We start from the raw sequence: 12323 nt of genomic DNA, 5'->3' as shown, positions 1-12323 counted from the left end.
CTTATTCATTAATACAATATCAGTGGACGTAGGATTCGCTTTTGAACATATGAACCACTTTAAACATGGCTTCCCACCTTTTATTTAACCAAATATTTCCATATCAAGTGTGACTTCTAAGTCTGCTTAGCATTTCTCACATGTGAATAGTTGGTGTCAAAATCAAGCATTAACAATTTCTTTGAGAAGATTAGGTTTTATTCTCTCTGTCTCGATCTCCCTCTATCGGCCCTTGGATTTCAATGGTGACCATATTTTTGAAGCAAATTTGACGACATCGATGGCATTACTATTGAAAAATAAAGCCAACACACACAATAATAAAAACAGAAAAGTAAAAAAGACAATCGATTTACCCTGGTCGGTTCGTATCCAATATAGTAATTATGTCCATCATTCAAGATAAAGAAGATTTTATTGAGTTTCAAAAACCTGCAACAATACAATAATAGTAACGACAATTTAACTATTTCTTTCCTCTCTCAATATTTTCTCACATTAAGTTTTTTACTATTATAATATTGTATATATAATAGTAAATCTAACCTCATTTGGGCTAACTTGATCTAACCTGACCAAAACTCAAATATTTAAAAATCAATTCTAAACAAAATTACTAATAAGACATACCGTAAACCACTAAGGTCATGCAAATTATGAACCATATCCACCAATTACAACATAAACAAATTAAATCTCCATTGTCCAGGATAAGAAATTTACTATGTAAATGCATTAATTGATTACACCATATACCGAAGTACATAAACAACAATCATCCCCGGAGAAAAAAAAGAATGCTAAACGAAGATAAAAATGGAAAAAGAATATCTGGCAACTGAATTTGTCACTGACTCATATAATCACTGCCATTTGCAGGTTGAGTCAGATGTCATACAGAAAAGGGGCATTCAGCCAAAACTGTTTTCGATGGAATCGATGCTGGTTGGTGCGGTTTTCCATATGGTATCACTTACACAGAATAAAGATTAAGGAATATATTTATTCATTCATCAAGAATTAAATCACGGTGTTAAATTCTTATCCTGCTTACTAATCACGTTTAATCTTTTTATTTCAGTAAAGAAATTCCAAAAGTTGATTCTTTTGCTTGAAGCACAAGCTGGAAAATTAACGGGTCAATAAGCTGACCCAGTCCCATCCCAAGTTTGCTCAAGTCCCTGAACTTCAGCTCAATACTCACGTTTCTCTAAGTTTCAAGATTTTTCAAAGAAGTCCATAATTTTAGTGATTTCATAAACTGGCATTTTCTTGAACTTTTTTTTCTTCCGATATTTCATATGGTGTTTGGTTTTGTTAATTGATTAAAACTAACTGGTCATGAGTGTCTATATTGCAATACTGACCTGAAAAACTAATATGAAATTGTCTGTTTGGTTTGGTTATTGATGAAAAATGATCATATGTTGATTTCAAATAATTATAAAAATTGAATAAAGTGATTTAATGGAAGTTCTTTTTTTTTTTTTAATAATTTTTGTTGGTACCGAATTTTGTACCAACCAGCGAGATCCGATCGACCTTGCTGGGATCGGAATCGATGTGTGCATGATTAGTGATAATCAGCGATGGATATGAATAAAATGAACCAAAACCAAGGAGATTTTTAAAGTGGTTCGGTTAGGTTAACAGTCTACGTCTACTTTGTTTTTGTGTTTGTTGTGGGAGCTTACAATGCAATTCTTATCTGAAATTCGTAACCCTCTCCTCATTGTCTGATGGGGGTTTATATACAAGATTTGTATAAAGGAAGCAACGAAATTTAGGGGATTAGAACTGATTTGAATCATAATTCCAATATCCTTGTGATTGGGCGCTGTAATTGCGCAGTGATCACCGTTGATCCAGTCATTCCCGCAATATCTGGAATTTGAAGTAATCTAGGGATTGATTGAATAACTCCTTAAATTGTTCATGACTAGCTTATGCTGGGTCGAGCTATAGCTCGATGAGCTTATGCTGGGTCGATCAATCGCAGTTGATAAACTCAATCTGGATCGAGCTATATCCTTGAGTGGGCCTGAGCTTGATACAAAAACCACATACAATAATTTTAGATTCAGGGATTTACTTGACCCCTGAGGTTTAATCAAATAACAAAAATCCTCTCAGATTTCAGAAATAATAGAAATTCTACTGTTGTTAGTGAAATGTAAGTGTACCATAAACAATTTATCAATATGAAGGGTTAATAAGTATTACCAAATTGCCTCTTTTCCTTTTATTTTAACATCGAAAAATCAACTACAAGGAGATTTCTATTATTTCTACAACCACAAGAGGAATTTTATTATTTAATTATACGGAATTTTATTATTTAACTATACCTAAGAAGAATTTTTTTTACATACATAATTATTTATAACCTTACCGAGATAATTCCTTTGTAGTCCCTGTGCTTTTAATTTACTTGTAAGGACATTCAAATACTAGAGTTTTGGTCTTTATCATTTCAAAATACTTACTGTATTAGCCCTCTGATTTAATAAAAGGTTCATCGACTATTTAATTTATATTGAAATGACAAAAATACCATATATTAAATTTATTTTATTAAAAATTGATATAAAAAATGCATTTTTAAGAAAATGTGTAATAAAAATACATATATATATATACTAATAACAAAAATTATACATTACACATTTGAAAATCAAAATTATATAAATGTGATGAATTTGTAGTCTATAATGTGTTTAATTAATTTAGTGTTGTTTGTGCAAGTAATTTTTTATTTTTTTTTCTAAAATGGGCATTATAAATTTAATAATCAGCTAACCTTTTATTAGTGAAGGGACTAAAATAGTAGTATTTTGAAACGAGAAGAACCAAAACGCTAGTATTTGAAACCATTATCCTTAAAGGGTAAAAAACTAAAACTACAGGGACTAAAAAAATTTACTCTAACCTCATACCTTACCTTTTTGAAACTCGAAAGAGTTTATTTCAAAATTTTCCCTATATTTTCTCAAATAATAAGTTACCCCCTGTCAGCAATGTACTGTTAAGGAAGCAACGTTTATTTTAACCAGTCAAAGTGTAATTAAATAATTCAGTCCTAATTTAATAACCTTAATAGTTAATTCTATCGCTCATTCTTCCCCACTGCCAATCATCTTTCCCTCATTCCATTGTTGTTTCTTTGTTGGCGGTGGCTTTGGCAGACGAGAGATCATTGTTTTCAGGGGTGGCGGTGGTTGCCCAAGAGGCTGTGAAGGAGGTAGAAGAAGCAACGACAGTGACAGAAAGAGCACGACCGGTGGCTTTAGAGGGAAATTATCCATTAAACTGTGATTTGTATAAAAAATAGAAGGCAAAGGTTAGTTTCATTGTTATTCGTTTTGTCCATTAAACTGCGTACATGGATTTTTTTTTTTTTTTATGATTAAATGTAGAATCGAATCTGACAAAGGGTGTTCATTTGAGTTCTGCACGAACTTTCTTCACGGATTTCTTTGCTTTGAACCTAAATTGTCTATGGCTGTAATTTTTTTTCCTGATCGGAAGCATAAGTCTGCCAGTAGGTGTGAATTTCATTTTGTGTGCCTTTGGTATAGTTTGTTTGTTTGTGCTATATCTGGGTTTATGGATTTATGGAAGCACTAGTGAAGGTGGTTTTGATGGAGATGAGCTGATGGTTGTGGGTGCACGGTGGGTGGCTATGGTGGATTCAAGGACGTCCCTGATCCGTTTTGCGGTGGATTATGTTTATAAATTTATTATTTATTATATTATATGTTTGAGGGCATTAATGTCATCTAATCTCTGATGATCCTATTAAAACTAACGAAAAAGTCCTAACGGTGGGGGGTTCTGCGTTATTACCCCTACCTCAGGGGGTTTATCAGGTATCCTCAATGACTTAGGGGTGTTAATTTATTCTTCCAAATATACTGAAACTCACATCTTGAACTGTTTCCAAATCGATTCTATAGATTCTCCAAAACAGTGAAACACACGCACGCAGATTCTTCTTCTTCTCAGTGGGCTAGGGTTCTTAACTCTCTAGCTGTAATACATTACGATACAAAACAGATAGCTCTAGAATTAATTAACCCTTCTCAAAATCTCTTTTAGCAGCAACAACAATCAACCATGGTAGTGGTGAAAGAGGGGAAAGCAGAGGAGTTGCTTGAGCTCTTCTTAAAGATCGGCTTGGATGAACGAACGGCGAAGAACACCATCGCTAACAACAAGGTCACCACTAATTTGACTGCTGTCATTCACGAGGTGCTCTACTCTATTTATCTCTCTTTTTTATTTCCCCTTTTTATTTCTTTTTCATTTGGGTTTTGTTTCAATTTTTAGATTATTTCGATAGCTTATTTGTATCGGTATCGTAATAAACGTGATCAACTTATGATGTTAATCTCAGGCTGCTGTTGCTGACGGATGTGAACGAAGAATCGGGAATTTACTTTACACTGTAAGTTGTCTGAACATTGATTTACTTTAGCCATGTTTTTTCTTATGAAAAATCTACTGGATAATGGAATTGCTGGAATGATATATTTAATACCTTTTTGCTTTCTGGGGAAGTTAGAGGAATAGAGAAAATTAAAATTACCCAGTGAATTTGTATTTTATTTGAGAATTTGGATAATGGAGTTGCTGGCATGATATATATATTCTGATGAAGTTTGAAGAATACAAAAAAGTCAAAATTACATGGTGAAGTTTTGTTTGTATTTTATTTGAGGATTTGGTACTATTTGTTTGGGTGACAGGTTGCTACAAAGCACCCGGCAAATGCCCTTGTTCATCGCCCAACTTTGCTGCAGTATGTTGTCTCCTCCAAGGTCTGTGGCACAATCTCATCAAGTTATCGTGTATTTGATGTGTAGCCGTCTGGTTATATATTAGGATTGTGGGAAAACAGGTTTTGCGTGTATTGTTTTCATATAGAGTTGCATTTTGCAGATTAAAACACCAGCTCAGTTAGAAGCGGCATTTTCGTTTTTTGCAAGTGTTGGTGCAGAGAATTTTAAAGTCGATGAATTTGAAGAAACCTGTGGTGTTGGTATGATAAAGTCAACTCCTCCTTTGATACATGGTGTTAATTGCTTTAGGATTTTGCTTTAATGTGTGTCACTAGATGCAATGATTTTGGTTAACTATTGCAATATCATTAACTATATATGACTGACAGCTTAATTATGGTTATAGTTTCTTTATTTGAAACATTCCCTTCTAAAAGTACGGGATTGATTACACCTCTGTCCTTGTATATTGAACAGGGGTTGAAGTTTCTGTGGAAGATATTGAAAAGACGGTTAATGAAGTCTTTGAAGAGAACAAGAATTCAATTTTGGAGCTACGTTATCGAACCAATGGTTAGTGCTTGATTTTGATTTATTTTTTTTGTATAGAAATATAATATGTTTGATCAAAATTTGGATTAGAATTAGCTTTTCCTTGGTGCAATTTATTTGGCATCATTATGAAGTCTTATAATACTCTATATTGGTTTCATCCAACTCATATCTAATAGCTATCTGCAAGAGAGTGAGATAGAGAGGGAATGTTTCTGTTTAAGACCTCTGATTGGAAAACTCAAGGGTTCAAATTTCGTATTACATTAATTTTTTGACTATCAAGGTTGCAGAATCTGGTAGTTATCCCTAGTTTAGAACTTGTAAGAAAGGTAGAGAATTTCTTGCTATTAAAAAAATGTAATGAAATAAATCCTCTCTCTTCCTCACTCTCTCATATGAGTGGGGGAAGAGAGAAACTTGTAAGGGAGTACTTTCTCTCCCTCTCTGCATGTTTGAGATTTCTTAGCTTAGTTTCTTTTTAATTTTCCTATTAATGCTATACATTCAATCAACACCTTCATGCATAGCAAGGGTATTAGCTGGTTGTTTTCTCTGTTCATGTGAGTTTGTGGATGGGAATTGGAGTTCAATTCACTATTCTTTTCTCACTTGCGCATTTTGAATAATTTTTTGCAATTGACATTGTTTTGTCTATAGTGGGTGATTTGTTTGCACATGTTAGGAAGAGGCTACCATGGGCGGATCCAAAGATTGTCAAGGTGAATGATTCCTTCTTCCCTGTAAAAATCAATAATTTGGATAAGTATTGGTTTTTTTGTGAATATAAATCTCTTTTTGACACTATTCTGAATTTTCTGTTGTCTTCCTTGACAGCAACTCATAGATGCTAAATTGTATGAATTACTTGGTGAAAGGACAGCAGCAGATAATGAGAAGCCTGCAAAGAAGAAGGAGAAAAAGGAGAAGCCTGCAAAAGTGGAGGTAAGTCCACATACGTACTTTATTCATTTTGTAGGCACACTTTTTATTGGATATAAGTTATAACTTTTCTCCACCTGTTGTGTTATTGCACCCTGTAGGATAAACCAACCGCGGTTGAGGCTCCAGCACAGCCGTCTGAGGAAGAGCTCAATCCATATTTGATATTCCCTCAACCAGTAGATAATATCCAGGTGAATTTGGTTACTTGTTCTCTGCATTAGTATTTACAATTCATAGATTTTCTTGTGCCTCTTTTTACCAAAAAATTTTTATGCTATCAATCTTGTGGTTGTTTGCTTTTTGTTTTATATTACTTTTTCCATTGTATTGATGGGTTATGATATATATGTGGTTTCATTGTTTTCACCATCAATAAGTCATCTGGGCTATGTGTTAGGTCATTGCCCAGCCAATGCTTTGCAGCTGCAGGTTGCTTTAAATTAAGTCATATGTTTACTCTTTTTTGTATATTATCAGGTACATACGGAAATACCTTTAAGTAATGGCACTGTGTTGAGGTGTTGCAATTCGAAGGAGATGCTTGACAAGCACCTGAAAGTGACAGGGGGAAAGGTCTTTACTCGCTTTCCTCCTGAACCAAATGGTTATCTACACATTGGCCATGCAAAGGTAATTGCCTTATTTAGTTTCAAGGTTTAGGTGACTTGTAAAGGGATGAAAAGGGAGAATAAGTTTTGGAATTTGCTACCTGCTTGAAGTATGGTTGTTCACTATTTTATGACCCTTTCCAGGCAATGTTTGTTGACTTTGGTTTGGCAAAGGAGAGAGGTGGATGTTGCTACCTTAGGTGAGTTTTCACTTTTTTTGCTTCTTTGGTTGTATTTGGAGTTGTTTATGATTTTATATGTAAGATTAATCTTTGTGGTATTTTGAGAATATGAAATCTACTTTCCTTGATTTTCCAAATACAGTTTCTGAATAATATATTGGGTGATGCATCCATTCACCTACCTTAATGTATTCTGATGATTTGCATCTATATGTTTAACTTTATTATTTTTCTCGTTTATATTTATTATGGTTAGTCGACTCACAAGCATTGTGATTCTTAAACATAACAAGATGTACATAGTTGTGTCACACGTTGAATCAAGCAATGCACTTCTTAGATCTAGGTGTGTTTTATAGTTACAGTTGTGCATGCTGGTCTAGCTTATTGGGTGTAGGGTTGCCACATGGCCCTTCCTTAGAAATGTCAAGGTTAGCAAACCATTGGTTAATCCTGTAAGTTTTTGAATGGTTGATTTAAATCTGAATTTCATCACTGCACTTAACAAATCAGAAAAGGATAATGGTTTTTCAGTTCCACATGTTTCTGAGTTTTGATTACTGATCTTTGTCATTTTCAGATATGATGATACAAATCCGGAAGCTGAAAAAAAAGAATATATTGATCATATTGAAGAAATAGTCAAGTGGATGGGTTGGGAACCTTTCAAGGTATTGACTGTGTCTCTACATTTGTGATATATAGTCTGGAGATGTTCTTTCTTTTCTGTGACATGTAAATCTGCTGAATTGATGCAGATCACTTACACCAGTGACTATTTCCAAAATTTGTATGATTTAGCAGTGGAGTTGATACAGAGGGGTCATGCTTACGTTGATCATCAGGTTAGAGTTCAGTTATAACTCATATGTCTATATGTTGATGGTTTTATTTTTGATTTTTGATTTTGCAATTTGATTCACATCGGACCAATTCTTCTAGACTCCTGAAGAGATTAAGGAGTATAGGGAAAAGAAGATGAATAGCCCTTGGAGGGATAGACCTATTGCAGAATCATTGAAACTGTTTGAAGATATGAGAAGAGGCTTGATTGAAGAAGGTAAAGCGACACTTCGGATGAAACAGGACATGCAGAGTGACAATTTTAATATGTATGACCTCATCGCTTATCGAATTAAGGCAAGTGGTATTATTTAAACATCTTTAATTACCATAGCTTGTTAAGTTCTTTATATCTCACTGACCTGAGATTCTCCTTTTGCAGTTCACTCCTCATCCACATGCAGGAGATAAGTGGTGTATTTATCCAAGTTATGATTATGCTCATTGCATTGTGGATTCTATAGAAAATATTACACATTCGGTGAGCTATATTCTTCTGGTCTATCCCATTTTCTGGTTCATATTTGATTGTTTTGTCATTAATAATTGATTGATGGACGGCAAGTTGCCCATAGGAAGTCGATGTTTTAGGACTTCTTTCTTTGTTGTCTGATTTAGTAAAAGTAACTTGTAATATTACTTGTTATTTTTCTGTCCAATTGTCCATTGTGTCTAATGCTTGCTTCTTTCACGTACTTGTTATGTGTGGATCAGCAGTTCCAAGTAAGATTGGTATGTTTGGTAATGCTAGGTTATTGTTATTCTTGGTACCTGAGCTGAACGACTAGGTGCTAGTGTAGGGCCGTGTTTAATGCAGAAACAGAGATGGAAGATATCAGAGCACAACTTCCATTCATTGGTCTGTTGGACCTGACAGTATCAATATTGTGAAATAAATTATTTGGTCATTTGTAACTGCATAGAATCACAAGCACTGTTTTTTTGTGATGGGGTTCTTTTGAGTATTTTTATTCCAATGGATGCATCAAGTAATTTTTACCTCCCTTTTTTGTTCTCTTTGGACTTTAATCCTCTTATGTTGAAAGTTCTTGTTAGAAACTATCAAATGTGATGCTTTTAATGTTGCTTGAGAGAAATATTTTTAATGTATCCCCTTCTCAGCCACTCATCTGTGTTCTGGTTCATTATTATTTATCTAATAAGCTCATAAAAAATCTAGGCCTGTTAAAATTGCTGAGTTCTGTGAAATTCATACTTAGGCCTGTTAAAATTGCCGAGTTCTGAGAAATTCATACTTTGCTAAAAATAAGACTAGAAAATGATTGCTCTCCTTCTCTTTTATAAACTAAGTTTATTTCTGAAGTATCTTGCACTTTCTCTTACATGCTATGTGAGATCTCTATCACTTGCATGCTATCTCTTTCAATAAATTCTGTTCATTTCCTAATATTTTTATGTTCAGTTGATTATGTAAAGTGGCATGTTGATATTTGTTTAACTTCAAAATTGTTTAATGTAGCTGTGTACACTTGAATTTGAGACACGTCGTGCTTCGTATTACTGGTTGTTACATTCATTGGGTCTTTACGAACCTTATGTGTGGGAATATTCTCGACTGAATGTTTCGAACACTGTAATGTCTAAGCGCAAGGTGAGAAAAATATCTGACAATTTTTAATAGAAAGCCTCAAAATGCATTTCATTGCTGTTTCACAATGAATCCAACACTTTTTGCCGCTGATGTTCTGTTGCAGTTAAATTTCTTGGTGACAAACAAGTATGTTGATGGTTGGGATGATCCCCGTCTTATGACACTGGCTGGTCTACGGCGTAGGGGTGTGACTTCAACCTCAATCAATTCGTTTGTTCGAGGAATTGGAATTACTAGAAGGTTCAACTTTATGTACTTTGTTCAATATTTATGCATAAGAGATTGTTATTAATTTTTCCTAGTTTCCTTACCATTTGTCATTCATGTGATACAGTGATTGTAGTCTGATTCGTTTGGACCGTTTGGAGCATCATATAAGAGAAGAACTAAACAAAACAGCGCCTCGAACATTAGTTGTGCTAAATCCTCTCAAGGTCTGCATCCTGTGACTTGTCTGTACTTTTTCTTTGGGAATTTTATCGTTCCTGTCTCCAACTCATCTTTAATTTGTTCTCAGGTAGTTATTACCAACCTGGAATCTGGCTCAATTATGCACCTTGATGCCAAGAGATGGCCTGACGCTCAAGCAGATGATGCATCTGCTTTTTACAAGGTGAATATTAGAGATTACTCAGCTACGATTTAAGATAATAAAAATGATTTCAAAATTTGAACAAGTTGCATGAATTACTTTCCATTTTTTAGGCTTTGGCTTTGAGCTCATATTCTATTTTAGTGGATGGCATTGGCCTAAACTTGTATACCATAACTTTTGGTTGGATTTTGGTAATGAGCAAAATATTGGATTTTTTTCATTTGCTTTCCGTTTAAGATTTTCATTTAGTTCAATGACAAGAATAGATCTAAGCTTGTTAGGGACATTATGTATTCAGTTTTGGTTGCTGTATAAATGTGGTTTTGCATCAGTTTGCTCCAAGTGTTTTATTTCTTAATCTTCAGCTGCTGTCTGCTTTTTCTGCTTATTGCAGGTTCCATTTTCAAATGTTGTGTACATTGAGCGCACTGATTTTCGAATGAAAGATTCAAAAGACTATTATGGCCTTGCTCCTGGTAAATCTGTCCTACTAAGGTATGTGTATTTTATAATGATTCCTGGTTTGAAATTGACTTGAGTAGAAATTGGTTCCATAACCATTTTATTTAAACAGATATGCTTTTCCTATAAAGTGCACTGAAGCAATTTTAGCTGATGATAATGAGACTGTTCTTGAAATCCGGGCTGAATATGATTCTTCCAAAAAGACAAAACCAAAGGTTTTCATTCTTTCTTGTTCTTTTGTCATTCTGGAATTTTCTGTATAAATGTGGTTCTGTGAATAATCAGGGTTTTGAAATTATATTGATGCGGTTGGTATTGTTATTATTCTTTTTTGGTTCAAATTCTCTCTTTATTGCACAGGGAGTTCTTCACTGGGTTGCTGAACCTTCCCCTGGTGTTCATCCACTTAAGGTTGAAGTCAGATTGTTTGACAAATTGTTCAAATCTGAGGTTGGCTATTATTTACTCTGTGATTATCTTCTTTCATTCCTTTTCCCTCTGGAAATCTATGGATTCTTATGAGTTAATCCATTTATTGCTTCAGAATCCTGCTGAACTTGAAGATTGGCTCTCTGATCTGAACCCAAAGTCCAAAGAGGTGATTCATGGTGGTTTCGCTGAGCCATCACTTCATACTGCTGTTGTTGGGGACAAATTTCAATTTGAAAGGCTAGGTAAACTCAACCCCTTGGTTTCTTTTAATGTTTCAGATTCCTGAATTATTTGCAACATTGAAATGGATAGATGTTGAAGCAGGCCTAGCGTAAATGCAATAATTGGTCTGATTGTTTGTGATTTTGGAGACACCTCTTTACTGTGAAAATGGCTTTACATCTTGTTAGATATTATCTAACTATTTGTACTGTTTCAATCTTAATTTCAGGGTATTTCACAGTTGATAAGGATTCCACTCCAGAAAAACTTGTCTTCAATCGGACGGTCACACTTAAAGATAGCTACAGTAAAGGTGGCAAGTAGGACCCTGGCAAATCGAAACCTGTGGCAGAGAAAGAAATGGGGCAAACTGTATGACCAACTTTTTATATGTTCAATGTTTTATAAGTTTTGTAAAAATTCACCAGTTAATACAATAGCTTTTACTTTTACCAGACCATTAGATAGATAGATCAAATCAATTATACTAAATATTGTAATGGGTTGAAAGTTTTCCGGAAGTTCAGATGTTTCTTTCTTTTTTGACCCATTGACAGTATCACCTTGAAATTTACCAATTGCGTATCCAAGTCATTCTCTTTTACCGACGTCTTGATTTTCAGATATTTATGAAGAAAATTGACTGAAACTGTCTTTTAGCACAAAAACGACTTTTGGAATGATCACCGGGTTTCAAGTGAAAGATTCACACACAAACTCTTGAAGCTTTGAGCTATTGAATTAAGGCGATTAAGAGATTGTGTAATTAGTAGCCACTGTGTGTTGGCATAATTTTGGTAACTTTGCAGGAGGATCTATGCTCTGTACAGAAAATCTTTTAGTGCTCTGAAAAGGAATGTTCAGAAAATTGGGGGAAGGGGGGCATGCTTGATCCAACTCTCAAATGGCAGCCATGTGTTTGAGGTTTTCACCAACACTTGTATTATCTTTAGACTTTACAGGGTGCTGGTTTAAGGTGCCCTTTCAACATCATTGGTCGTACCCCTTTGAAATGACAGTTCCCCCATTATTTCCCCTTCTTTTTATCTGCATTTTGGGTTGTGGAGATTGCCCAGGGTGGCCCTG

The 12323-nt window shown here is 34.5% G+C and overlaps 1 protein-coding gene across 2 annotated transcripts; it reads left to right on the top strand.

Annotated features, from left to right (window-relative positions):
- Window positions 1-3103: 3103 nt before the first annotated feature.
- Window positions 3104-11780, top strand: LOC116124156 (glutamine--tRNA ligase, cytoplasmic). Of its 2 annotated transcripts, none has more exons than XM_031409870.1 (24): window positions 3104-3340; window positions 4102-4251; window positions 4397-4447; window positions 4749-4820; window positions 4942-5041; window positions 5259-5354; window positions 5994-6055; window positions 6171-6278; window positions 6377-6469; window positions 6756-6908; window positions 7031-7086; window positions 7649-7739; window positions 7827-7913; window positions 8011-8208; window positions 8294-8392; window positions 9392-9523; window positions 9627-9763; window positions 9858-9957; window positions 10041-10136; window positions 10513-10613; window positions 10693-10798; window positions 10944-11033; window positions 11128-11257; window positions 11467-11780. In XM_031409870.1, the coding sequence occupies exons 2-24, from the start codon at window positions 4117-4119 to the stop codon at window positions 11559-11561; spliced, it is 2388 nt and encodes a 795-aa protein (XP_031265730.1). In that variant the 5' UTR covers window positions 3104-3340; window positions 4102-4116; the 3' UTR covers window positions 11562-11780. The 2 variants fall into 2 exon arrangements, with proteins under 2 accessions (XP_031265730.1, XP_031265729.1); XM_031409869.1 differs by having other exon boundaries at window positions 4099-4251.
- The last annotated feature ends 543 nt before the right edge of the window (window positions 11781-12323 follow it).

This window comes from Pistacia vera, unplaced genomic scaffold, assembly GCF_008641045.1.
Source record: "Pistacia vera cultivar Batoury unplaced genomic scaffold, PisVer_v2 Contig150, whole genome shotgun sequence".
NCBI lineage: Eukaryota > Viridiplantae > Streptophyta > Magnoliopsida > Sapindales > Anacardiaceae > Pistacia > Pistacia vera.
The sequence above is the reverse complement of the archived record's forward strand: the minus strand, read 5'-3'. Positions and strand labels throughout refer to the sequence as shown.